This window comes from Brachypodium distachyon, chromosome 3 (assembly GCF_000005505.3).
Source record: "Brachypodium distachyon strain Bd21 chromosome 3, Brachypodium_distachyon_v3.0, whole genome shotgun sequence".
In the NCBI taxonomy this organism is placed as follows: Eukaryota; Viridiplantae; Streptophyta; class Magnoliopsida; order Poales; family Poaceae; genus Brachypodium; species Brachypodium distachyon.
The window spans coordinates 43,968,955-43,995,510 of NC_016133.3; the positions used below are offsets into that span (position 1 = coordinate 43,968,955).

General features: G+C 43.7%; 4 protein-coding genes across 4 annotated transcripts; 3 read left to right on the forward strand and 1 right to left on the reverse strand.

Annotated features, from left to right (window-relative positions):
- Positions 1 to 242: 242 nt before the first annotated feature.
- Positions 243 to 3,375, forward strand: LOC100823694 (monodehydroascorbate reductase 4, cytosolic). The gene is made up of 9 exons (XM_003574876.4): positions 243 to 416; positions 558 to 629; positions 819 to 870; positions 968 to 1,048; positions 1,629 to 1,747; positions 1,890 to 2,109; positions 2,234 to 2,352; positions 2,457 to 2,582; positions 2,703 to 3,375. The coding sequence occupies exons 1-9, from the start codon at positions 363 to 365 to the stop codon at positions 3,165 to 3,167; spliced, it is 1,308 nt and encodes a 435-aa protein (XP_003574924.1). The 5' UTR covers positions 243 to 362; the 3' UTR covers positions 3,168 to 3,375.
- Positions 3,376 to 10,350: 6,975 nt separating this feature from the next.
- LOC100824313 (histidine-containing phosphotransfer protein 1) lies at positions 10,351 to 14,495 on the forward strand. Its single transcript, XM_003574878.4, has 6 exons — positions 10,351 to 10,512; positions 10,648 to 10,778; positions 10,913 to 10,981; positions 13,661 to 13,732; positions 13,877 to 13,949; positions 14,051 to 14,495. The coding sequence occupies exons 1-6, from the start codon at positions 10,453 to 10,455 to the stop codon at positions 14,075 to 14,077; spliced, it is 432 nt and encodes a 143-aa protein (XP_003574926.1). The 5' UTR covers positions 10,351 to 10,452; the 3' UTR covers positions 14,078 to 14,495.
- A 3,613-nt stretch (positions 14,496 to 18,108) lies between these two features.
- Positions 18,109 to 22,560, forward strand: LOC100824003 (fatty acyl-CoA reductase 3). The gene is made up of 8 exons (XM_003574877.4): positions 18,109 to 18,418; positions 18,523 to 18,626; positions 19,998 to 20,200; positions 20,407 to 20,507; positions 20,760 to 21,132; positions 21,244 to 21,613; positions 21,856 to 21,983; positions 22,096 to 22,560. Exons 1-8 carry the CDS (start codon positions 18,319 to 18,321, stop codon positions 22,247 to 22,249), a joined length of 1,533 nt encoding a protein of 510 aa, XP_003574925.1. The 5' UTR covers positions 18,109 to 18,318; the 3' UTR covers positions 22,250 to 22,560.
- Positions 22,561 to 22,673: 113 nt separating this feature from the next.
- Positions 22,674 to 26,156, reverse strand: LOC100824618 (probable uridine nucleosidase 1). The gene is made up of 9 exons (XM_003574879.4): positions 25,948 to 26,156; positions 25,145 to 25,260; positions 24,995 to 25,054; positions 24,315 to 24,497; positions 24,124 to 24,228; positions 23,923 to 24,019; positions 23,480 to 23,587; positions 23,259 to 23,394; positions 22,674 to 23,050 (listed from the first exon to the last, which is right to left on the reverse strand). The coding sequence occupies exons 1-9, from the start codon at positions 26,015 to 26,017 to the stop codon at positions 22,942 to 22,944; spliced, it is 984 nt and encodes a 327-aa protein (XP_003574927.1). The 5' UTR covers positions 26,018 to 26,156; the 3' UTR covers positions 22,674 to 22,941.
- Between the last annotated feature and the right edge of the window lie 400 nt (positions 26,157 to 26,556).

The window sequence follows — 26,556 nt, forward strand, 5'->3', positions numbered from 1 at the left end:
TTAGATTATAAAATGATTGATAACCTCTCGTCTCAGTTTCTCTTTGATCCTGGGAACGCTGACGTCATCTGTTAGGTGTGCGTTTGTCCTGTTCAGGAGACCGCCATTTAGCCGCCAGCGATGAAGTGGTCAGCCCAGGAGACCGCCACGTGGGCCGGGCCCGCGCCAAAAGTTAAGCAGGCAGGCCAATGGCCACGAAGCGAATAAAAAGGGAGCGAACGCCCGCGTTTTCCTCCCACCTTCTTCTCCTCTTCCATTCCTCCCTCCCTCCCTCCCTTCCACGTTCTTCCTCCTTCCCTTCCTTCTCGCGAATCAATTCATCATCTTCCGGGAGGCCCGTCCATCCACCGGAGCCGGAGACCATGGCGTCCGAGAAGCACTTCAAGTACCTCGTCCTCGGCGGCGGCGTCGCGGCGGTCCGTCCCTCTTCTCTCCCCCCTGTGTTAACCTCCTCCGCGATTTTATTTCATCTGATTCTCACGAACACGAAGGCGAGAGCCCGGTTCCCTTCCTCTCTGGATGGATGGATGGATGATGGTGATTTTGAATTTGCGCAGGGGTACGCGGCGCGGGAGTTCGCCAAGCACGGCCTGCAGCCAGGGGAGCTCGCCATCATCTCCAAGGAATCCGTACGTCCCTCACCTCCTTCCCTTTCCCTTTGCCTCACCGAATCGGGAATCGAATTCCGCCCGCGCCTTTTCTCGACCAAACAACTCGAACGGATTCGAATCCAAATTCAAATCGAACCCCGCATTTGTTTTGTTTTGGTTTTTTTCCCCTAGAGAGATCATCTGTCTGAATCGCTCCGCGTTTTTCAGGTGGCTCCGTACGAGCGCCCAGCCCTCAGCAAAGGCTACCTCGCCCCCCAGAGTAAGCAAAGCCCCTCTGCCTTGCACTGCACATATACACTGAATTTCACCATTGAGTTCCTACCTGAATCCGAATTAAACGGAACAAAACTGAACAGACGCGGCGAGGCTCCCGGGATTCCACACCTGCGTCGGGAGCGGCGGGGAGAAGCTCTTGCCGGAATGGTACGCGGACAAAGGTAACGCCAGATTTTACGCTTTACACCCGTTTGAAAACACTAGTCTTCTGGATGCAGCTTAACTGGTCGATGCTGGATTCCACGCGCCGACCGGTCGTTATGGTGGGTGCTGGAGCCTGGTGATGGCAGTGCATGATATGTATTATTATGCCGATTTATATAGTTCCATTGCCTATGATTGGAGTTGCTTTCTTTGAGTTCTCAACAATTATTTATATGTATATAATTATTTTATCTCTGAGTTCTGACCAAGTGACTAGTGACCGTGTGGTTTGGTCTGGTTACTTCACAAAATCAGCCCACTACTTTGTCATGGAAGTTTTCGCTGCGAAACATTCATTCAGAATGCATGTAATTTAGTTCTGCTTATTTTTAAGAGTCTATCTGACATCCTGGTGAATGGTGATCCGTTGTAAGGTTTTATATAACTGGGCAAGAACGGCATGTCGGATCCGAATCTATCTGAAAACTTGGTTGTAAATTTGTAAAAAAGAGAGCATGCACCATGCATCAGGTGTTTCCTTTGTAAGGATTTTTTTTTTCGCAGTTCTGAGAAGGCCATGGTAATGTCTGTTTGCAGGCATTGAGCTGATCCTCAGCACTGAAATCGTCAAGGCCGATCTTGCCACCAAGACATTGACCAGTGCAGATGGAGCAACCTTCATATGCGAGATCTTGCTCATTGCCACCGGCTCCTCGGTGAGTTCATGACTTCAGTTCCACCCAAAAGAGATGAAGAGGTTTTGTTAACCTCAATTCCCTTGGAGATATATGTATTTTTAGTTCTGATATTGTTATATCTTGCTCATGATGTTTGTATGTATTCCTCTGCTTTGCGCAGACCATAAAGCTCACTGACTTTGGCGTCCAAGGAGCAGAATCGAACAACATATTGTACCTAAGGGACATCGAGGATGCCGACAAGTTGGTCGCAGCTATGCAGGCAAAGAAGGACGGGAAGGCCGTCGTCGTCGGGGGTGGCTACATAGGGCTTGAGCTCGGCGCGGCGCTCAAGACCAACAACTTTGATGTCACTATGGTGTACCCAGAACCGTGGTGCAGTAAGTCTTTCTTCTTATGTGGAAGCTTATCTTGTTTCTGCATTTCTGAATTGCTTAAGTAGCAAAGAAACACCACTTCCTCTGCATGGTTTGCATCTCATATTGCAAGTACCATTTCCTGTAGTGCCCCGGCTCTTCACCGCCGGCATTGCTCATTTCTACGAGGGCTACTACGCGAGCAAAGGAATCAACATTGTGAAGGGTACCGTGGCCAGTGGATTTGATGCTGATGCCAATGGAGATGTGAGTTCTGAGCTTATACTCTGTAATTTCAGTTTGGCAGTGGGTTGTCTTCTTTCCTGTGAAGGACAGTGCTCACCTGCTTCAGTCTGTTCTTGGCATTGCAGGTTAGTAAAGTGAACCTTAAGGATGGGAGAGTACTCGACGCGGACATCGTCATCGTTGGCGTTGGCGGCAGGCCATTGACAGGGCTCTTCAAAGGCCAAGTCGAGGAGGAGAAAGGTGGACTCAAGGTCAGTCCAATCTTATGCTGACAACTGCTATATCATCCAACTCCACATTATTCCTTTTGAGATTGTTCTCGCTTCCGCCTTAAGGTCTGACAAGTCCTCAATCCTGTCCTGTCACTGCAGACGGACACATTCTTCGAGACAAGCGTGGCCGGTGTGTACGCCATCGGCGACGTGGCCACCTTCCCCATGAAGCTCTACAACGAGCCGAGGAGAGTGGAGCACGTGGACCACGCCCGGAAGTCGGCGGAGCAGGCGGTGAAGGCGATCAAGGCGAAGGAGACCGGCGAGACCGCGGCGGAGTACGACTACCTGCCCTACTTCTACTCCCGGTCATTCGAGGTGGCGTGGCAGTTCTATGGCGACAACGTTGGTGAGACGGTGCTGTTCGGCGACAACGACCCGGCGACGGAGAAGGCCAAGTTCGGCACTTACTGGGTCAAGGACGGCAAGGTCATCGGCGTGTTCCTGGAGGGCGGCTCGGCCGAGGAGAACCAGGCCATCGCCAAGGTCGCCAGGGCCCAGCCGCCGGCGGCCGACCTCGAGGCGCTCTCCAAGGAGGGGCTGGACTTCGCCTCCAAGATCTGAACTGCGAATTAGCTTTGTGTGTTTGATCTGGTGTACTACTTTATTAGGCTCGTGAGTCTTTCTATATGTATAGTTCTTGCTAGATCATATGAGTATTTTGATTTTCTGAATCTGCCGTTGCGTGGAAGTAATAACAACACCATTGGTGTTGCCTGTGATATAATGTTCATAGTAACATCTGATCGTGCATGTCGAATCCTATCCTTTATAGTTAGCCTTAGCCCAATGTTTGCAACACATGAATATCATCGTGGAATGCACACCCATGCTGCATGGAATTTCAAATCCAGCATTTCAAACCGTGGACCGCCAAATCGCCAGCGGATGAAACATCACTGTCTTTGCTTTTGGCTCAATAAGAATCTCTTTTCTCTCTCTCCGCAGTCCCTCCCTCTCTCCCTCTTGTTTATGCTTGTAATATACATTAATATATTTTTGCAAATACAGACGATGCCGTTTAAATGTGGCTATATGGGGGGGGGGGTTACTCTGCCAAAAAAAATCTTTAAGATTTCCCAAAATTTATGATGCTGATTAAATGCTATAAATGATTCCCTAAGCTGGCATATGCTGGCAAAATAGCTGTGGAAAACGCGTTGCTCTCCTTGATACAAGCCCGTGACTAGAATTCCCCAGCATAGTTGTTTCGACCTTTCGTTCCCCTCACGATTGGAAGGGGCGGACACCTAGCCTGCCCTTGGCGGCGGCGACACTCCTATTACTTGTGGCGTAGGGAAATAGCTTCTCTCCTTGGGCTGTTATCGCAGCCTAGAGGAGGTGGTAGGTGGTGTGGGCGACCATGATGGTGCAAAGCTTTAGGATCGATGGCAATCCAAAAGGATCCGGTGGTGTTTGTTGGAGATCGTCATGTGGCAAGCTATTTCAGCCTACACCAGATCTAGATCGTCATATGGCAGTCGTCTCCTCTTGGAATGGTTCCGGGTATGCACATCTTCTCCCAGGTGCTCTCTTACAAGTTATTTTGGCTATCTTCGAGGCTTCTCTTTTTTGTCAATATCGACGGTCGCTTTGGAGGTAGCCGTTTTGGTCGCCGGCATATCCTCTAGGCAGATCTGATGAGCGGTGTTGACGGCAATCGGACATGGCGGTGGTGGACCATGACATGGTGTAGCCATCTGGTCATCTCACTATATCTGGAGGTAGCCGTTTTGGCTGCCAACATATCCTCTAGGCAGATCTGATGAGCGATGTTGACGGCAATAGAACATGGCAGTGTTGGACCATGACATGGTGCAGCCATCTGGTCATCTAACTATATCTGGAGGTAGCCGTTTTGGCCGCCGACGATCGCTTTCAAGCTAGGTAGCCGTTTTGGCCGCCGACATATCCTCTAGGCAGATTTGATGAGTGGTGTTGACGATAATCGGACATGGTGGTGGTGGACCACAACATGGTCTAGCCATCTGGTCATCTTGCTATATTTAGCAACATGGCGTGTTGATGGTTCGGTTGACAATTTTCGCATTAGATATTCAGGAAGAAAAGGAGGATTTGGCTATTAGCTAGATCTAGCAACGGCGGTGTTTTGCATCGTCCTTTTGAACGTGTTGCTATAGAGCATAGATACATGTTGGCTCTCGTGCAAACCCCGGACATGGTCCTCGTGGGTCAATTTTGGTGATGATTATGATAGTCTTAACGTTTAGTGGAGGCGTAACTTTGATTATCAATTGTGGTTCTCTACTCTCCTAATCGCTGCATAGATGTTGTGCCCAGGAACTCGGGCTGACCAAAAAGTGTCAAAAAGGATTCGTGTAGCTTTCTGATAACGGGAGAAATTCTGGTTAGAACCCCTTGAAATACCATGGTGCTTCTCAGCAAAATTTCCTCTCAACCTAAAACAACGATATATTCAACATTTAGATCTGGACAACAAGGTTTGTAGGTATACATTGGCTCTTCTCATGGGACTTTCGACGTCCTTATTTCCTAGGACTCCAAGTGATTATCACAAATCATATAGAAAAAAATAGAAATGTTTATCTTTGGTCCTTTTATTTTTTGGTATCATAGATGCCCGGCAAACACCAGTAGATGGTATTAACCCTTTTCATACACTTAGCACATGTATTAGTCCCTTATTCAATTGATCATAATTACCAAAACCCACTGGGGGGGGGGGGGGGGCTGTTGTACGGTTTACATGGGACTCTTTGATGGCTCGTATTGTTCCCATTAATACGAAAACATTTTATTTTTGATCATTTGGTGCACTGCTTGATTTGAAAGGTACATTTTGTTTTCTAACTTTTACTTACATATTTACAGCTATTTGTGTTTTCCTACATTTTACCAGTAGCATTTAGGTTCGTCAGAAACTGTTGATGTTTCAGCTTTTACTTGATTGTTGACAGCTATTTGTAGGACAAATTGGCTGTGTGCATCGATTGATGCAGAGGCCAGGGGTACTCCCTCCTTTTTCGAAAAAAAATTGTAGGATAAATAAGTGATTGTTGTTCCATGTAATTTATTTTTCCCATAAATCCAAATTTAGAGATAAGCGCTATGTTACAAAGCGCCACTTGGAGGCCATACATGTACATGTGGCCCACCATGGGCTTGGGGTGATTGACCTAGCTAGCTGCCTAGAGCCTAGCCGGCTCGCTATGCAGTTGTTGCACGGTCAAGGAGGACAATAATTAATGGTGCCTCTCCACCTCTTATGCTTCCTCTGTCGTCACTGGCGTGTTGCTCTCCCCGCGGTGTTGCTTGGGGTTGTTGCGTTGCTGGTAGTGACCATGCCGGCCAAGCATCCAGAAGCCCACACCTACAAGACAAGCTTGGGTTTGGCTTTCGGTTCAGTTCACCTGCATTTCTTACAATTCCACGGACTAATTAAACTCTTTGATTAGTTCCTGCATCCCATCAACACCATAACATTCCACATGCTAAAATTAACCTCTTTCCTCAAGGCCCATCTTGCAGGTGATGCACTCAACCGTGTGTGGCATGCAGGCTGTTGTGGTTGAGAGTTGAGACCACATGCCTTTAGACATGTAGTTCAAGTCTTTTAAGACATGGTTATTTGGCACCAAACCTACACTCAGCGGCCATCCGTTCATTACCATCTCAGCGAACACCTTGCTCAAATTAACCTGGGTATTGAACTTCTCCCTACATTGTTAGTCACCATGGATTTCTTTTAAGAGTCGACCATGAACATTATTTACGATAACATCACCATCCTCTCAATCTTGCCGAGATTATAGTGCTACTGCGCAACCACAAGGTTAAGACGCCAGAGACTACACCGACTAATTCAGTCACCAAACACACAACTGACAAGAATATGCAAGATAACAATGGATGATTGTTTCCTTGACCACTTGGAATTCGAAAAAAAACTACATACGCTAGATAATAACAGAAACAAAGCACTCCAGGCTCTACACCAGAGCTAAGCATGTTGTACGACTTCAAAGTTTCAGCGGTATCATCCGAACATGCAGCGACACTTTGTTGCTCGAGCCAGTTTCTTGGGGTAATAGTCCTCAACTTGTTGCACCAGCTACATTCAAAAACAGAAGAAACATGCCAGCACTGGAAGAAATCAGGAAGAGCTTATGACATAACAACATGAAATTAATAAAAATAAGGTTATACCTGAATCATTGTCTGGAACTTTTTGCGAAGATCATAGAACTTGTTTTTCACAGAGCTGAGCGTTTTCAGGCAACTCACAAAGGCAAAAAAAGAAACCAAAAACTTATGAGGCTCCAGTAGATGAGTAGAGCACAACAGCCAACAGATTCAGTATGAGGATCTAAATAATACACTACAATGCTCGAAAATAGCGATACTGTCACACGATGCTATAAGGTACTAACCCTGCTTTATTCTTCTCCTCACCTAACTCAATGAACTGAATGCAAGTGTTCTTGACCCTCTAAGCACCAACGTTGTAGCATGCAAACACATACAAATCAGGAGTTTGGTTTACAAACTTGGATTCCATTTTATTGGAGAAACTTCGACAAACATTGTAAGCCAAACTCCTAATTTGTATACATTTTCATGTTATTGTGGTGCTGAGAGGGTCAAGAAAAGTTGCATTCAGTTCTTTCAGTTTTGTTGGGAGAAGAACATAGCAATGTTTGTACCTTTGATAGTATTACGTTACAGTATCGCTATTTTCTATAGTTGTGTTATTTGTATCTTCATATTGAATGTGTTGACTAGTGTGGCACGCATCTAGTCTAGCCTCACAAGTTACTGGACTTTTTTTTCCCTTTGCCAGCTGTCTAAAGACACTCAACTCTATGAGGAATGCGTTCAATGATGTACGCACAAAGTTCCTGACCATGCATCAAGTATAACCTTATTTTGTATGTCATGTTCTTATTCTACAAGCTCTCTTGGTCACTTACAGTGCTGACATTTTTTCTGTCTTTGAAAGTAGCCGGTGTAGCAGGTTCTAGCCTATTATCCAGAGAAGTAAACCCATAGGAGCAACATAATGGTGCTGCATGTTCTGACGATACCTCACTGCACCTTTGAAGTCGCACAACATGCTCGGATTGGCTTGTAGAGCCTAGAGTCATTTTCTTGGGGTTGGTGAGTTGCTTGGGTTTGCACAACGTCAAACACGCAGCGAGGTATCGTTCGAACATGCAGCGATACTTTGTTGCTTGAGCCGGTTTTCTTACTAGGGTAATAGGCCTGAACCCGCTGCATTCAAAAATAAAAATAAATCATGCCAACACATAAGAGATCAGGAAGAGATTACGACATGATAACATGACATTAATAAAAATAAGGTCATACCTTGAAGCATGGTTTGGAACTTTTTGCTGACAAGAATATGCAAGATAACAACGGATGATTGTTTCCTTGACCACTTGGAATTCGAAAAAAAAACTACATACGCTAGATAATAACAGAAACAAAGCACTCCAGGCTCTACACCAGAGCTAAGCATGTTGTACGACTTCAAAGTTTCAGCGGTATCATCCGAAAATGCAGCGACACTTTGTTGCTCGAGCCAGTTTCTTGGGGTAATAGTCCTCAACTTGTTGCACCAGCTACATTCAAAAACAGAAGAAACATGCCAGCACCGAAAGAAATCAGGAAGAGCTTATGACATAATAACAAGAAATTAATAAAAATAAGGTTATACCTAAATCATTGTCTGGAACTTTCTGCGCAGATCATAGAACTCGTTTTTCACAGAGCTGAGCGTTTTCAGGCAGCTCACAAAGGCAAAAAAGAAATCAAAAACTTATGAGGCTCTAGTAGATGAGTAGAACACAGCAGCCAACATATTCAGTATGAAGATCTAAATAATACTCCCTCCATTTTACAAAGGTTGGCGTATTTTGTTTCGTTAAGACAAGGCTTTGACCAAGAATTACTCCATTAATATGTAAGTTATATGATACGAAATCATGATCATTAGCAAGAACATTTAAAGACGAATCCATTGATCTAAATTTCATGTATGAAAAAACGCATATCAATAGAGTTTCCATTGGTCAAAGACTTGTCTTAACGAAACAAAATATGCCAACCTTTGTGAAAAGGAGGGAGTACACTACAATGCTCGAAAATAATGATACTGTCACACGATGCTATAAGGTACTAACCCTGCTTTATTCTTCTCCTCACCTAACTCAATGAACTGAATGCAAGTGTTCTTGACCCTCTGAGCACCAACGTTGTAGCATGCAAACACATACAAATCAGGAGTTTGGCTTACAAACTTGGATTCCATTTTATTGGAGAAACTTCGACAAACATTGTAAGCCAAACTCCTAATTTGTATACATTTCCATGTTATAGTGTTGGTGCTGAGAGGGTCAAGAAAAGTTGCATTCAGTTCTTTGAGTTTTGTTGGGAGAAGAACATAGCAAGGTGAGTACCTTTGATAGTATTACGTCACAGTATCGCTATTTTCTACGGTTGTGTTATTTGTATCTTCATACTGAACGTGTTGACTAGTGTGCTCTACGCATCTAGTCTAGCCTCACAAGTTACCGGACTTTTCTCCCTTTGCCAGGTCTTGAGGACACTCAACTCTGTGAGGAATGTGTTCCATGATGTGCGCACAAAGTTCCTGACCATGCATCAGGTATCACCTTATTTTGCAATGTCATGTTCTTATTCTGCAAGCTCTCCTTGGTCGCTTACGGTGCTGACATTTTTTTTGTTTTTTTGAATGTCACTGGTGCAGCAGGTTTTGTGGCCTATTATTCGAAGAAGTAAGGCCACTGAATCAGCATAGTGGGGTCGCATTTTCTGACGATATTTCGCTGTACCTTTGAAGTGGTACAACATGCTTTGCTTGGCTTGTAGAGCTTGGAGTCCTGCAGCTATTGGAACTGTGCGTCCAGTAGGCCCTAACCTCACCAAAATGAACACATAGTAAGAAGAGGAAAAACATCAGATTCCCTCCAAAAGTTTCCCCACGAATGCTAATGGAATAACGAGATTGGTGGGACGGAATGTGGGGACTCACATTGAAAAATATGCTAGAGACAAGGCTGTTCATCTGGTGCATCACCGATGAGGTGGCCATGGCTGAACTACTAGAGAAGAAGTCACGCGAGGAAGAGGGAGAGTTTGGGAATAGGAGGAGTTAGGAATGGCTTTTGTTGAATGATTAGAGTTAGGGGTATTTATGGGGAGAAAGGGATTTCTGGCATGCCTTTGTGTTTTAGTAAGAAATCAACCTCTGATGCAACCAATCAATTTTGAAGTTAACCTCATCACACACCACAAAAATCATATGAGATAGGTAAGTAAAAGGCATCCATAAAGCTATTTGTACTTCTTACATGTTAAATCAAGTATAAATAATATAACAACGTCCGTTACAGTTTGAAACTTAACATTCTCACATGTGAAAGCTTAAAGACGGGATATCAATACTTATCCCTACAATCCCTTATGCTCGTCAAACCGTCGTAGGACGGTCGAAACCACCTAGCTAATTGAAATGCTTTTCCTAAAAAAATTGAAATGCTCTTCGCACGACAAGTTTGATATGATAAACTCACCATGTTTTGTTGATAAATAGTATTCCTTTGATCTTAATTGTTGTCGTAATTTGAACTAAAACAATTTAGGATCGAAGGGAGTGCAACCAAAGTCATGTTTAAACAACAAAGAACTGCTAATTCAGAAAGAAAGAAAAAAAGAACTAGGCAAAGGCAGGCCAGAAATCCCATTCCAGCTCCCAGGCCAAAAGCCATTCCCATTCCCATCTCCTCCTATTCCCGAACTCCCTCCTCCTCCTCCCCTTCACTTCTTCTCCCGTAGTCGAGCCATGGCCGCCTTCTCCCTGGTGCACCAGTTGCACGGCTTTATCACCAGCATGTTCTCCGATGTGAGTCTCCTCCACCGTCCCGCTCTGCTCTCTCCTTTTCGTTACCATCTGTGCGGGGATTTTGGGGGATTAAATTTGACGGTTCTGTTCTTCTCTGCTCTGCGTCCGTTGCTAAATTGGTGGTGGGGGGTTTAGGGTTTGCTCGACGGGCAATTCCAGATACTGCAGTCGCTCCAGGACTCCAGCGCGCCGCACTTCGTCCGTGAGACCATCACGCTGTTCTGCGACGACGGGGAGCGCATCATCCGCGAGCTCGCCAAGCTACTGTACGCGCCGCTTGCTCTGTTTCTGAATAATGCTCGCCCGCTTGTAGCCGTGTCCTGCGATTGCAATTCGTTTGTGCAGGCAGGTTGCTTTGATCCTGTGTTTGGGAAATTTCTGTTGCTGTGCTTGTGTGCAGGGAGAAGCCTTCTGTGGATTTTGAAAGGGTGGACGCTTTTGTGCATCAGCTGAAAGGGAGCAGTTCAAGGTGATGCTCTCAGTTTTAATTTTTATGTTTTTTTTAAATGTATGTTTGTGCCATAACGCTGTGGGCGTTCTCATCGATATGGTCTGTATATATGGTGTTCTTAGAGAAAAGTATATGGGGTTTTAGATCCCAGACAATTGGTACATCTAGAGCATGGTTCCCGAGAGGGGGAATTATCGTCCGTTTAGTTATTCTAGGGGTTTATGGTGTTGATCATTTTGATGCAAAAGGATGAAAGAAATATTGTCTTTCCAGAAAGAAAACCCCGTTTTTGGGGTTCTATATCTCTAATCGAATAAATTGACTTCGTATGGGCATTTTACTGGCAGCTATGGAGATAGCTGCTCTAGCTACAGTTTCGGATACTCCACCCATTTCATAGTATACGACCTGGTTTAACAACAGCTACCCAATATTCGGGGGACCCCTTTCCCGAGCCCATACGTGTTTCCGTGGGTCTTAGTGTAACTGGTTTGTCGCAAAATATACGTACCCATATTTTTCCACCACGACGTGCATATCGTGTTATTGCTCTTCGTCCCGCTTCTATCTGTCTCGCCGTGATCCAAGTGGGTTCAAGTGCTTGGCCGGCAAAAGGGAACCGTCTCCCACAAGCGGGATCCATTTTCGCGCATTGATCGGACAGCTCAAGGAGCCTTGTTTCTATGTTGGGTGGCGCTTCCGCTCCATATGGGGAGGGTTGGCATCCTTTTGCCATTGTAGGTCTATGACGTAGATCTGACAAACAAGATCCGTTAGCACTTCACGTTCTCCTGTTTTATTTGGATCTTCCGGTTAATGTTTTATGATCCAGATCCGACAAATATGAGCCGTTCCCCAAACATGGTAATGGCTCAAACTGTAGAACTTCAGCAGATCCTCTCATGTTAAATGGTCCTTCCTGTTAATTTCTGGAGAGTTCACATCCATTTGGCCGTTGTAGTGTGTAACGGTTTTGATCCGACAAATATGATCCATTCCTCACATCGGACGGCTCAAGGATAGCACTTTTAAGTGGCTCTTCCAATTAATTTGGTGATGGTTGAGTTTTGAATGCTTTGCCTTCATTTGGAACCAAAAATAGCAAAGAGTCCTTTTTGTGTTCTATGGATTCACTAAGCATGATATATGTAGTTTTATGCAGAATATTTGCTAGAGTTGGTCATTATATATTTTTTCCATCCGACCGCAAACTTGCAGCCGCACTCCATTGAAGGAATGACGGAGCAAAAAGTTCATACAGGGGCTACTAACAGTATGAGAAGTAAAATAAAACAAAGTCTGAAAAAAAGGCAGAGTATCAAAGACAAAGAAACGATGGGGCCATTCTCCACTTATTGCGGGCGTGCAGAATTAACGATTAACAGCACCCAGCTAGGATCTATGTCACACTTTCAGCTTCAACCTGTGGCCGCTAAGCCTCCTCAATCTGTAGCCTGCGCTTACTCCCATTTGCTCCATCCCGCAAGTCCAGTGCCTTCGCCTGTAGATTTGATGCACCAGCTAGCAGAACCTCCCTGTTGCCGTCTTTCTGCAACTCTGCCCAATAATTCAGAAAAGCACACGCACGGCAAATCAATTCTGCTGGGTCTTTGATCAGTTTATGTTCAAAGGAAGCATCATTACGAAACTTCCAAATAGCCCAGCACACAGCTGCCAAACCCACAATCTGAACATTGGTGGACAACTGCACCAGATCAGGTAGCCATCTAAAGTAATGAGAAAAGCAATTTGGCCTCATTCCGGCCCCCAACAAATGCCGCCACACATTCAAAGAAAAGATATCCTATAGATTCCTCCGTTGAACAAAAACGACATTTAAAATCACCTTCCCATTTCCTTTTTTTCATATTATCTTCTGTTGCAATTGCATTATGCCAAATTAGCCACATCCAAATCTTAATTTTAATGCGATTTTTTGCTTTCCATAAATGCCGAAACGATCTATCTGATCCCCAGCTTGATAAATGTGAATACTCGTACATACTCTTAACCGTAAAGATCGCAGCTCTATTCCACAGCCACTTAGGTTTATCACATTCAGACGTTGGAGACCACGACCTCACGAGTCACGAGGCCATCCAACGTGGCCTTTTGTATCAGCAAATCCAGATCCAGCCATCGCCTAAATTGTAACTGCCAATCCCTTATATACATCTCCCCCACGGTAACCTCCAGATCATTCCAACAGCAAAGAGATCAGGGAAAGTTTCCTTTTAAAGGACTATTTCCTATCCACCAGTCATGCCATAAATCAGTTCTGCATCCGTTTCCAGTAGCCATCTTCCTCCCCTGCAGATATAATTCTCTAACTTTCAACAAAGTCCTCCAGAATGGAGAATCCAAGCTTTTGGACTTAATATGTCGAACACACAAGCATCACCCATACTTTCTGTTAATAATTTGTTACCAAAGCCCTGAATCATGTTCTAATTTCCAACACCACTTACACAGCAAACTGATATTCAAATGTCTCAAATTCTGAATTCCCAAACCTCCTTTCTTCTTGGGCCTGCATATTTTATGGAAAAAACATTGTGTATTGGAAACTAATATTGCTATGTACATACCATTCCCTTTGGCCTAATTAATTCAGATTCAGTTAGTTTTGTAGTATCCATGTAAATGGAATCAAAGTTTGTAGGCCAAACTCCTGATTTATGTGTTTGCATGTTACAGCGTTGGTGCTCAAAGGGTCAAGAACACTTGTCTCCAGTTCATTGAGTTTTGTCGGGAGAAGAACAGAGCAGGGTTAGTACCTTATAGCATTATGTCACAGTACCGCTATTTTCTATCGTTGTGTTATTTAGATCTTCATACTGAATGTCTTGGCTAGTGTTCTCTACTCATCTATTGTAGCTGCACAAGTTACTGAATTTTTTTTCCCTTTGTCAGCTGCATGAGGACACTTCGCTCTCTGAGGAATGAGTTCTATGATGTGCGCGCAAAGTTCCAGACCATGCTGCAGGTATGAGTCATGACCTTATTTAGTAATGTCATGTTCTTATGTTGTAAGCTCTCCTTGGTCGCTTAACCGTTTTGACATGTTTTATATGTTTTTGACTGCAGCTGGTGCAGCTGGTTCAGGCCAAGTAAACTGGCTGGAGCAACAAAGTGGAGCTCCATGTTCTTGTGTTGTAAACCTTTGAAGTTGTACAACATGCCCAGATTGGCTTGCAGATCCTGGAGTCATTTGCTTCATTCATCATCTAGCTTCGACGCATAAATCAGTGTCTGTAGTTTTGTTTCGAATTCCCAGTGGTCAAGAAACAATCATCCGCTGTAGTCATCTTGTGGATTGTTGTCAGTGGTCAGCTTGGTGACTGAATTAGTTTGTGTAGTCTCAGGTGTCTTAGCCTTGTGGTCGCGCATTAGCACTGTGATCTTGACCAGATGAAGAACCTGGTGATGTTATGATGAATGATGTTATGTTTGGTTCGAAACATCTGTTTGCTGCTGTTGGTCAACAATGTGTGTGCTGTAAGATGTAACCCATATAGTTGATCAGGTCTAATTGCAGGACATTGTGAGGCTGTTATCATGACAGCGGGAGGTGATGATTGGCCTGACCGATCAACTATATTTGAACCTTTTTTTGTCATCATGACAGCAGGAAGCAGTTCAATACCCAGGGTTGGCAACGTGTCGCTGTGATGGACAGTGAATGGATGCTTGCTGGGAGCAGGATTGGTAGTACTCAATTTCAGATTACAACCATGTCTTAAAGGATTTATAAACGACATGTCTAACTAATGGCTGTGGTCTCATCCAATGGCCAAAATTGTGTCTGTGTGTGTGCTTGACATACAGCCTGCCACACTCAGGTTGGGCATATCATCTACACGATAGGCCTTCAGGAAGAAGTTAATTTAGCTTCTGGTCTGGACAATTTTGTGGTGTTGATAGGATGCAAGAAAATGATCAAATAAGTTTGATTAGCGTTCTGTACAAGATGCAATAGTTGGCGAAACCTGAAGTTCATTAGTATACTGCTGATGGTAATTTTTTGTTTGATCAGGGAGAAGTAACACCAAAGATGCAAAAAAAATACTGAAGATGAGTAGTAATATTCAGGATGTTGAAAGGCTGTTTCTCTGTCTGAATCCAAGTCGTCTGGTGGCAGAGATGCAACTGAACTGAACTGAACTTAAAGCCATGCTTGTCTTGCAGGTGTGGACTTCTGAATGCATGACCGGGGCAGAACTCACCAAAATGGCCATTTATATAATCCAGCTGGACTCTCTACAGGCTACAGCTGGTGCAGGCAATGGCAGTAATTTATTTATTTATTTAGGAAACCTGTAGTAATTTGTGAGTTTTGGGCTTTAGCCTGAATGCTCTTCAGGAAGACCAAAGCTTATTGTCTTGCTCTGAATTAGACACTCTTGGTCTCTGATCAATTAGCATTATTGTCTTTCCCATTTCAAGAAAAAAAATCTGGAAATCAAGCTTATTCTTGGTGAAATTAATCAATGTTCATATTTAATTTGGAGCGCCGAACCAACAATCGATGCCAAGACTTTCTTTCTTCTTGGACAGCATTATGGAGTCTGCAACTATTCAGCTACCAAATCCTTAGAACTGTATGGAGTACCGCACGGAGCACAGGAGCTGGCCCTTTTGACAAAAGCTCCTATTTCCTATATATAACCTTAAGTTAGGCCTCCTCCTCCTATACTTAAAACAAACGTGGTCCTAAATTTATTAATTCGGCAAATTATAATTCGTACTTACTGTATAATGAAGCTAACTAGCTAGCTTGGTGATCTTGACAAGACTTTACTTGCACTGCATTTTTCTTCGAGATCAAGGTGGAAGTGAGCTAAGGCTCGAAAATTCCGTCGATTTTTCCTTATTTTTTTCAGATAACAGAAGAAAGATTGTTCTCGAATCGAGAAGCCAAGCCTCTCGATTTATTTATTTTTAGATAATGGAAGAGAACATCTCTCGTGGCCTCTGCATCAATCGGATTATCTGTCAGAGATAAGCTAGCTATAGTATGGTCGATTTTATTTTCCTTATCGAACACGCATTTAAATGCTTGTCTCGCTTGGTGTCCTGCTTGGTATATTGCCACCGCCCAAAGGCAAATGTATGATCTGAATTCGTCATCTTGATACCTGAATCTGAAAGAATCCAAGACAATCCCAAAGGCGTGGGTCGTACGTTCTTCAGTTATGGGCAAAGAGCAGTTGGTTGGCCGGTGGTATGCATTGCCTGCAAATGAATTCTGTTTACTACTTCCAATAATAACTGTTCCCAGCAAAAGAAAATTGTTTGTGGGGCTACTAATATAGAACAGTAGTTTAGTTAGTTAGTTAATTCACTGAAGAGATAGAAGAGTGTTCTGCCTCTGTTTTCTTTACATAAAAACTGGTGGTCTTCAGTTCTTCAGATTGCCTTGAAAGATCTGTAAACTTGTTCATAGTGGATAAGATGAGACCTGAAGTTCTCTGATGAATTGCACTGGCTGCCTGCCACCCACCCCATCCAACTTGTACTTTACCACCCAGCTGCCAGTAATTAAGTCATGCACAGTCACACAGGAACCTATCTCCAGATCTACTAGACCAATTTTGAACTCTGGTAGTTGCTCTCTTTCTTACCAGAAAGGCACAATACACACAAATAGTACAAATTAAACAGCCATGTGTCCATCCTTGTGTTTATATAGATCAATGTGTACCTCAGGATCAGCTTAATTTCTTAATTAAACCTGACGGCTATATATTGGCACTTGATAACCGTATATATGCATTGTAGGAGTACCAAAATGTGGTACTGTTCCAGTAATGAATTAGAACAAAAGGATCACAGTACTGCATCTGTACTATACATGCTATTGCTCCTACTTAACTTGGATTTATGCAGCTGACCAACCAACCAAATCATGGCATGGCAATGGCAGCATGTGCATCGATCCCTCTGTAAATAAGTATATACGTATAGTACACATATATACAGTAGTGTATATACTGAGTGTAGCAACTAACACAAGATGCATGCAGCATATGCATTAATTGATGAAGAGCCATCACTGCATGAATGCCCCTTGCTTCTCATATAAGCAAATGATTAATTGCATTGCACATGTCAGTCGTTATCCCCCGGCCAATTAGTTTCCCTACAAACTAAAAATGATTGAAAAGCTTGATGGTATGCAAGTACCTTTCATGTTAGCTTCCGTCCGTGCAATTATTGAATATAAGTATGGTCAATTACACAAATAAAACAATTATAGTAAATCAATTTAATCTAAATAAATATATTAGCTATTTATAAGTATTATTAGGTATTTCCTCTGTCCGTAAATAAGTGACTCGGATTTGTCTAGATTCGCATGTATCTATGCACTAAAACACGTCCGAATACATACAAATCTAGACAAATTTGAGTCACTTATTTCCGGACGGGAGAGCGGATGAGTTCATACGAAGAGACTTTAATGTTGAAGCTAACAGAGGAGTGTATATCTAGCTCTTGTTACGTGATTTCTTATACAATTGGTGAACTAGCTAGCTAGTACCTTTGATTACCTTTCATCACCATCAGCTTTGGCGTTCAAGTAAACTGGATCGATGTATACGGCACGTAGGTACACCGGATGGATCATTAATCAAATGAAGTGATGCATGCTTAATTATCTGTTGAACACTGCTGATGAAGGGGCAATGTGCAATACGTACGTTTAAGGTGTACGTGTCAATCAGTTTGAGATGCACTCAAAGTTTCTTGCGTGTTAATTAGCTTATTGGAGATTTGACTGCAAACGACTTAACTGCAGCTAAGCTGCTAAGCTATATATAGCTGCAGGTAGCACACATGCTTTACTGAAGGCAGGCAATGTATCTAAAGGCGTTTTTGGTGTATATAGTTTCGCTCATTAAAGAAAAACTTGCGTCAAGAATTATGAAACAGAGGAATATTATACTTGGCCTGCAATAATAATTAGTTTTTCCCAGCTAGCTTAGCTATACTAGCTAATTAAGGAAGTACTAGCTTTTCTGCCGCACACTCTTAATTCTGTCCAACTCCAACACTGGCTAGCTAGCGATAAGTGCCTTGTGCCCTTTAATTTGTTGCTTGCGTGTATGCCCTACTACATCTAACTGCATGTAACTGCACAGCATAAATATGAGAGTGTGTGCAGCACTAGCCCTCTCATTCTGTAGTGCCTCTCACTCCTCACTGGCTAACCCTCTTCTTCTTCTTCTTCTTGTATCTAGCCTGCCTCAGCCTCAGCCTGCTGCAGCTAGTACAAATCCTACCATCTCTCAAGCTAGATCTCTTGTGTTGAAGGAATTGAAGGAGGGAGATCTTAAGGAGAAGATATATAGATGGTGAAGATGGATGGGAGCATGGATGCAGAGATGATCGCGGGGTATTTCAGGGGCAAGAGCGTCCTCGTCACCGGCGCCACTGGCTTCCTCGGAAAGAGTAATTAACGCCACAAATTTATCACATCAATCAATCAAGGCTATAGCTTACTTACAAGTATGTAACACTCACCAATATATCTATGCTTATGAATGCATATATAGTTCTTGTGGAGAAGATCCTGCGAGTGCAGCCGGAGGTGAAGAAGATCTACCTGCTGGTGCGAGCCGTCGACGCCCAGTCTGCACACCAGCGAGTCCAAGATGAGGTTCATTTATTTCATTTAACTTAATTATGCTTCATCTTGTTCATCTGAATCTTAATTTGCCTAACATGTATAGTACTGCAGCTCCCTCCGTCCCATAATCCATGTCACTGTTTTACTTTAAATTTGTACTAAAAAGCGACAATATCTATGGGACGGAGGGAGTATCTATGTGAACAGAGGCGTATAATATAAGTCAAGCAAATTTGTTGGGATTTTCAGTTTTTCATGGACGGACGTGGAAATACGATATGTATGATACGCGCGTACGATATACGATGGAGCTATGGCTTTCACGTACTGTACGTGTACATGTCTGCGCTGCAATAACGTAGTACGTACGTACGATGGATCGATCTGGTCTTGACAAAAGGAGCCACCAATTAATGCATACGTGATGCATGGATCTATATACCCATATGCTTTACGATATTAATTTACTCACCTCCTCCATTCATGGATCTAGCTAGCTAGCTAGCAGTACTAATTTTTCTTCATGGCACCACACCTACCCCCATGTCTCTTTGCAAACATATGCTCTCCCCCTCGATCGGTCCAAGAACGTACATTTCGAGATTTTACTTTCACCGATGTTAACAATATTTAGTACCGACAATAACCCAAAAATGTCAGATTATGTATTAATACTCGAACGAACTCTAAGATAAATATACATCACCTCATTTTGTAAGAAATGGAGAAGTATATACTTTGCATCTACATAAATATACATGACCTCATTTTGTAAGAAATTTCTAAAACGTCGTCGATTTGAAAAACAAGGTACATATATATAGTGGCAGCATCGATCGACCGATATGGACATGACTTAATTGTGCATATGATGTGTCCTTGTCAGAGTTTTAAGCAACGAGCTGAGATGGGCTAGATAGACACGGCCAATGAATGAATGAGACATATGGTTGGTTGATTTGTGGAAATTCATGAATCGCATGGCCTACACACACACACACACATATGTATGTACGAAATTCACCACGCATGCATGGGACATGTGCATGTGCATAGCAGTTATTACCATGGGGCAGGCATGTTGATGCATACGAAGAACAACTCTAGCTCCAACATCTTTGCTCAAGATCCATAATTGTGGAGACCATAACACAATGCTAATCATTTTTATTCTTCTATTATAGAAGTGAGTATCATTAGAGGATGAATTTTACTAAAATTAAGGATGGTTAATTTTACTAAAATGGGGCAGGCATGTACGTAGTTCATTTTGCTACAAAGGACCTACTACATGCAGTTAATACAAATAACTAATTAACCAGATGGTTTAACTGAAGAATAGGTATACTTGATTGAATGATGCATATTATGAATATAATGCAAGGATTGATGGATATGCAGGTGACGGACACTGAGATTTTCTGCCTGCTGAAAGAGAGGCATGGGAAGGGTGGATTCGAGCTATTCGTGGAGGAGAAGATCGTGGCTTTAGCCGGTGACGTCATCCACGAGAACCTTGGGCTTGATGCTCCAAGATTAGAGGAGCTGGCCAAGGAGGTCGACATCATCGTCAATGGAGCTGCAACTACCAACTTCTACGAAAGGTGTATACTCTTCTTCTTCTTTCTGAAAAATTGACCATAAGTGCATCACTTTATTTACTCATGTAAAGATGTCAATCGGCAACGATGGTCCATCATTAATTTGGATCTTAGCACCATTTAGTACAATGTTCTCTATAAATATGTTTTTCTTCTTGTGCTGCAAAATTTACTCTTTGTTCGTTTATAATTAACATTTATTTTCGCAGATATGATGTCTCCTTGGATGTTAATGTCATGGGAGTGAAGCATCTGTGCGAATTCGCCCACAAATGTACCAATCTCAAAATGTTCCTCCATGTCTCCACAGGTAACTACTGTGAAGCTCTACTAGGATCTGAATCCTGTTCTCTGCTACTGTAGTCTGCTTAGTCTAAAACCCAAAATATGACAGTCTTCAACACACAATTGTTATCGACAAGCCAGCACAAACTTGCAATAAATCACAGTGATCACTGGTCATGTATAGGAGTAAAAAACTCAATTTTGATCGACAAGTATCTTCAGATTGGCATAATAGTGAAATAATGTCTGAAGAAATGTTGGACGCCGATGGATGCAGCGTTTGCGGCGGGGGACAGGGAAGGGCTGATCATGGAGCGGCCGTTCAAGAGAGGGGAGACCCTGCGGGAAGGCACGCGGCTGGACATCGACGCCGAGCTGCGGCTGGTCGCCGACGTCAAGGCGGACCTCGCGGCTGCCGGCGCCGGAGACGGAGACGACGAGAAGGCGGAGCGGAAGGCGATGAAGGAGCTGGGGCTCCGTCGGTCGCGGCACTTCGGTTGGTCCAACACGTACGTATTCACCAAGGCCATGGGCGAGATGCTCCTCTCCCAGCTCCGCGCCGGCCCCGCCGCTGCCGTCGCCATCATGCGCCCCAGCATTATCACCTCCCTCCTCCGCGACCCCCTCCCCGGCTGGATGCAAGGCACCAGGTAATTCCTCGCCGCCGGGGTCTTTCTTGCTTCAATTGCTCGCCGGATTCCTAATTTCTCGGATCCAATTGCTCGCTGACGGGGATCTGATTGCTCGCCGGAGCGCTGCAGGACGATAGACACGATCATCATCGGGTACGCGAAGCAGAACCTGACGTGCTTCCTGGCGGACCTGGAGGGCACCATGGACGTGATCCCGGGGGACATGGTGGTGAACGCCATGATGGCCGTCATGGCGGCGCACGGCGGCCAGGGCTCGCCGGAGCCGGGGGAGGAGGAGGTGGCGCTGTACCACGCCACGTCGTCGCTGCGGAACCCGGCGCTGTACGGCGTGCTCTACGAGTCCGGCCGCCGCCACTTCTACGAGAACCCGCGGCTGAGCAAGGACGGGAAGGTCATCCCCACCAAGGAGATGTACTTCTTCAAGACCATTGCTAGCTTTCATCTCTACATGCTCATCAAGTACAAGCTCCCCCTTGAGGTCACCTTTTCTTCCTCCTTCTTCAACACCAGTACATTGCTCTGTTTCTTCAGATACATAATAATGCTCTGTTTGAGATACCTATAATGATGCTCTGTTTCTTCAGATATACTACAATGCTCTGTTTCTGAAGATACATACAATGCTCTGTTTCTTCAGATGATTAGTTCAGATAAGAATGGAAGGAGGAACCATTGCTTAGAGTGAATGAATTTGATGATCTCTCTCTCATATGTATGCAGATCCTGCACCTGGTGAACCTGCTGCTCTGCGGGATCTTCTCGCAGCTCTACGAAGACCTCAGCCGCAAGTACAAGTTCGTCATCCATCTCTGCGACGTCTACGGGCCCTTCGCCTTCTTCAGAGGATGGTAATCTAAAAGGATGAACTAATTGCAGTTTACTAATTCCTACTACGTTGGTTTTAACTATGAACAGCTAAGTAACTAACCCTGGCTGATCAATGAATGAAATGAATGGAAGCTTCGACGACATGAACTTGGAGCGGCTGCGGTTGACAATGGCGCGGACGAGCCCCGAGGACGACCTGTTCAACTTCGATCCCAAGACTGTCGACTGGAACCACTACTTCTACAAGATCCACATTCCTGGTGTCCTCAAATATGTGCTCAAGTGAAGAAAATGCTGCCGCGATGTGTATCTAGGGCTTTGCATTACGTTTACACCTCATTTTCTCCACAAGAGCCGAAAAAACGTGTCCTGGAAATGCCAAATCTATTTGTTCATCCGATATGGATATGTGATAAAAAAGAAGTGAAAGTATTTATGCGTCGACTAGGCTATCGGATTATTGTATTGGAGTCTGGGGAAGCCCATATCATGATCAGTATTTAAAAGAATGTATTCTTGTGTAATATGTTTTTCAGGTTTCTGTAAGTTGGTCATGTCTTGAAAATGGACTGTAATAAAAATCTCCCATTGGCAGCTCAGGTTTAGTGTTAAACATGAGCAATTAATCTTTCTCATCGCCTAAGCATGCACAAAAAACAGGCAAGCAGATGGAACAGAGGAATAACAGTTCAGAGATAGGCACACAGTAATGTATAGGAAAGTTGTTTCCAAATTTGAAATTAATCGGTATAAACTTCTGAAAGCAATGTGTCATAATGCTGTCTGTCATGTGCAGAATGTACCCCACTGTTTGTTTTCGATAGGAAGCTTCCCCTTCCTCCTATGCTTCTGCTTCTAAAAACAGAAAATATTATGTTGACCGTGAGAGTTGATCTGAATCATTTTACACTTCAGCTCAAACAGTCGTAATAATTCTCTTGTTCTCGGAGGATACCCAGTAAAAGGTCGTGGTATTACTTAGGGTGTCACGAGCAGCTTCTTCACGTATGCGAGGACCTTTGGCACATCGACTGTCCATCCAACTGAAATCGGCGTGTAACCTGACCATGGATTTTCTGTATTCCACCTGCAACATTGTGTGATAGAGCAGTCAGTAACATTTGTGAATATGCTACAACTACTAGCATGCTGGTATTCCAAATTTTGAACTTAAACCAGTAGATCAGGTTCAGGTGTGTGCGATACTCCAGTCACCATATGAGTATGTGTGTAGGAATATCAAAACATTAAGAAGATAGCGGATGTGATTTACTCATAAATGGTATGGTACATACTTTTTCAGTCCATGATCCATCAAAGTATGGCCGGTGCAAATGCCCTGGGTCTCAACTCTCACAACGCCCTTCTTGAATCCGAAGTACTCAGGATGAACTAAGGCTGTAAAGCTCACAGGGTCATGGAGGAAAATCCCTGAATAGAATATGATAATCAGTTGAAACTGGTTTCAGCGATAACTTTAGCGAAAGCATGCCAAAAATAGAGGGCTTTTACATACCTTGGAAACCGTCAGACTTATAATGCCAATCTCTGTAGAACTTGCACATATCACATAAGAACTGTGCGTGTTTTCCTTTTGAGTTTTTTAGCTCTAACAGATCCTCATCTGCATCAAACAAATTTCACATGGTGAGTTAAGGTGGAATGGAATGGAACGGTTCTATTCCTATAGGGATGGAATGTAATGGAACGGTTCTACTTTTCTATATCCTAAGAAGCAAACACTCAAAACACTGGTTCCAGTTGGAACCAACACATTCTACATTTTTAAGGAATGAGATGGTTAGGCATATTGAGGGAATATTCTCTTTTGAGGAACCATATGATTCCATTCCACTTCACCATGTTCTAAGAACCAAACACAAGAATCATCTCAGCTTTCGGAACCATTCCATTACATTCCACTTCATGATCTCAACCAAACACTACCAAGGAACAAACCTGTAAGACAGACTTGAGTTGTAATGTTAATGCCAACCACATCGATATCTGCTCCTGAGGTGAAAACTACGTCAGCTGCATCTGGGTCTCCATAGATCTGCAGATTTATTCACACATGGTTAATACTTCTGTTGCTGCATTTGCATGTTCAAGTAGAATGCAGTAGTCTAGAGCGTAATAAATATATGTATATGTCAATACATTTGCTTCAGCGGCCGGGTTGACATTTCCAGCAGCGAAGAACGCTCCACCCAGTACAACTATTCTCTTCACCTTGCTTGCAAAAGAAGGGTCTCTTTTGATAGCCTAAGAGAGGGAAAACACTACCTCTTAGCCCCTTGAACAGCACAAACAGAATGATAAATAGGTTTATCCTGTAACTGTAAGCATACCAATGCTACATTTGTCAGGGGTCCCAGTGCGAGTACAGTGATCTCTCCAGGAAACTCGGAGACCTTGTTAACCATGAACTCAGCAGCATTTTCCTCAACCTTCTTAGTAGTAGGTGCAGGGAGAGACAAATTACCAAGACCGTCAGATCCATGAACAAAGTCAGCGACGCGTGGAATTCCTCCCTAAAATACAGAAGGCATATCATTCAGATAACCAACCAACTCATTACCTAAATAAAATCAGCTGACCAACTGAAACTGCAGCATAATATAGTAAATAGGTAGCAATTATTTGGAGTCCTTAATCTGAACCCCATTGGCCATATAAAATATGGAGGCTTGTGTAACATGCCAAGCTACCAACGATAGAGTATGATCAGACAAATAATTCAACAAGTATTATAATTAGAAAATAAACAATTATCTTAGGCGTGACACCCACTAGTACAAATAAAACTGCATCTTGTACTTCATCCAGTTCATTAATAAGATAATATTGTCTAATTGTGAAATGTTAACAATAGCTAAACACTTCTGCGGATGTCAATCAAGTCCGCTGCAAGAGTCATTTTAAATTTACAATGCGGAACACACACTTGCATAAACTAAAAATAGAGTTACCAAGTTACAAAGCTTTAAAAAAGATGAAGCTCTAGAGCTGCCACCATGGACCCGCGTACCTTTAGGGGCTCAGGGCTGCCCTCGGCTACTGGAACCTCAGGATGTCCTGCTCTCTCACACTGTCCATTTTAAAGAGTCAAACCATTTAGCAAAACAAATAGACAAAACTGAACTCTCTGTCTGTATGTATGTCCGTTTCCATGGCTCACCAGCAAGAGCGCGTTGCGAGTAGCGTTCTCTGTGGTGACATTGCCGAATATGGTTGTCAGCCCGATGATTTCCACGCTTGGTTCTTCGAACGCCATTAGGATCGTCATGCTGTCATCTAGAAGGGACGACAGAGAGCGAGAAGAGGAGTTAGCTTCTCAAAAGTTAGATCATTCTCTCTTTTTCTCTTGAAAAAGGAGTTCGTTATGATACAGTGGTTTTACCACCAGATGATAACTTTACACTGTCCTGTACGCACTGTTAGTAAGCTTTTCAAAATGAAAGCCAGTGTAGCACTTGCAATTAATGTACACTAAACCTGTCGATCATAAAACTGAAAGCCTTGTTCTTGAAGAAAGAAAGAAAAATGAAGCTTAGCTGTAAGCCTACTGCTAACTACCGGAGAGAAAAATCCAACCAAGATTTGCATCCCTCTTTCCTAGCCAATTCTGTTGCGACGAAGACCGGCTGACTGTGGTGCTCTTTCACCGCGTTGTTGGCACCGGCTCTCGCACCAGCACCATCGTTTTCACCAGCAGTTAAGACTAGTATGGAGTAACATAAAATTGACCTCTGTTTCTAGTACGGGACGGATGCAGAGAAACAGATTAAGGGGAACTAAAATCTCTATCACGAGCTATGTATTATGTACCCGACTAATTGATTCCCCAAATTACCCTTTTCGTTGCAGGGGAGCTCGTTTCGCGGGGAACCAAGAGCGGGACAGGGGGGAGATTCGATTCATTCGGGGGAAAGCGAACGCGAAAAGGGGGACAATGGAATTGCGAGGGAGGCGGGCCCGTACCGATGCCGGGATCCGTGTCGACGATGACCCTGTCGCGGCGGCGGATCTGCCCGTCGCCCTCCTGCCCCATGATCGATTTCCGGACCAATGGAGCGGATCGCGCGCGACCGGAGGAAGCGGCAGGGCCCGTGAAGCAAGCAACCTCTCTTCCACTGGCTTCCGCGGCGGGTGACTTGTCAGCTCCCCTCTCCTGTTCGTTGGCTCGTCGTCTTATAGCAACAAGAAGATGATGATGAGATGACGAAAGAGAGAGGAAGATGACGAGATTAAATTACGGTTAAGACAGGATTAGGCTTGGTTGGTCTGATTTATTACCGGCTGGGTTTGCTTGCCTCGGCCGTCGGATCTGGATCAGGAAGGGATGACAGCACGACACGTGGCAGTGTTCAGGATTAGGATAAGATCTCTATGAATTATTATACTCCGTCGGTATCGAAACAACCAACGTGAATTTGTATGAGTTTTTATACAAATCCACATTACTTATTTTGAGACGGAAGGAGTAACGACGAACCCACGGCCGAAAGTCTGGTAAACACTTCCATACGGCATTTGGGGTCTTGTTTGTAGATAGAGTCTATAAAACGTGCGTCACTGCAAATGACATTT

Bases quoted from the DNA above. Each gene is read 5' to 3' on its own strand.
- LOC100824003 (XM_003574877.4), top strand. From the start codon at position 18,319: ATGGTGAAGATGGATGGGAGCATGGATGCAGAGATGATCGCGGGGTAT. The intron at 18,419-18,522 runs GTAATTAACGCC...ATGCATATATAG, and splicing joins CACTGGCTTCCTCGGAAAGA to TTCTTGTGGAGAAGATCCTG. The intron at 20,201-20,406 runs GTGTATACTCTT...TTATTTTCGCAG, and splicing joins ACTACCAACTTCTACGAAAG to ATATGATGTCTCCTTGGATG.
- LOC100824618 (XM_003574879.4), bottom strand. From the start codon at position 26,017: ATGGGGCAGGAGGGCGACGGGCAGATCCGCCGCCGCGACAGGGTCATC. The intron at 25,261-25,947 runs GTACGGGCCCGC...CGTCCCTTCTAG, and splicing joins CGACACGGATCCCGGCATCG to ATGACAGCATGACGATCCTA. The intron at 24,229-24,314 runs GTATGCTTACAG...TCCCTCTCTTAG, and splicing joins CCCTGACAAATGTAGCATTG to GCTATCAAAAGAGACCCTTC.
- LOC100824313 (XM_003574878.4), top strand. From the start codon at position 10,453: ATGGCCGCCTTCTCCCTGGTGCACCAGTTGCACGGCTTTATCACCAGC. The intron at 10,513-10,647 runs GTGAGTCTCCTC...TGGGGGGTTTAG, and splicing joins TCACCAGCATGTTCTCCGAT to GGTTTGCTCGACGGGCAATT. The intron at 13,950-14,050 runs GTATGAGTCATG...TTTTGACTGCAG, and splicing joins AGTTCCAGACCATGCTGCAG to CTGGTGCAGCTGGTTCAGGC.
- LOC100823694 (XM_003574876.4), top strand. From the start codon at position 363: ATGGCGTCCGAGAAGCACTTCAAGTACCTCGTCCTCGGCGGCGGCGTC. The intron at 1,748-1,889 runs GTGAGTTCATGA...TGCTTTGCGCAG, and splicing joins TCATTGCCACCGGCTCCTCG to ACCATAAAGCTCACTGACTT. The intron at 2,353-2,456 runs GTGAGTTCTGAG...TTGGCATTGCAG, and splicing joins ATGCTGATGCCAATGGAGAT to GTTAGTAAAGTGAACCTTAA.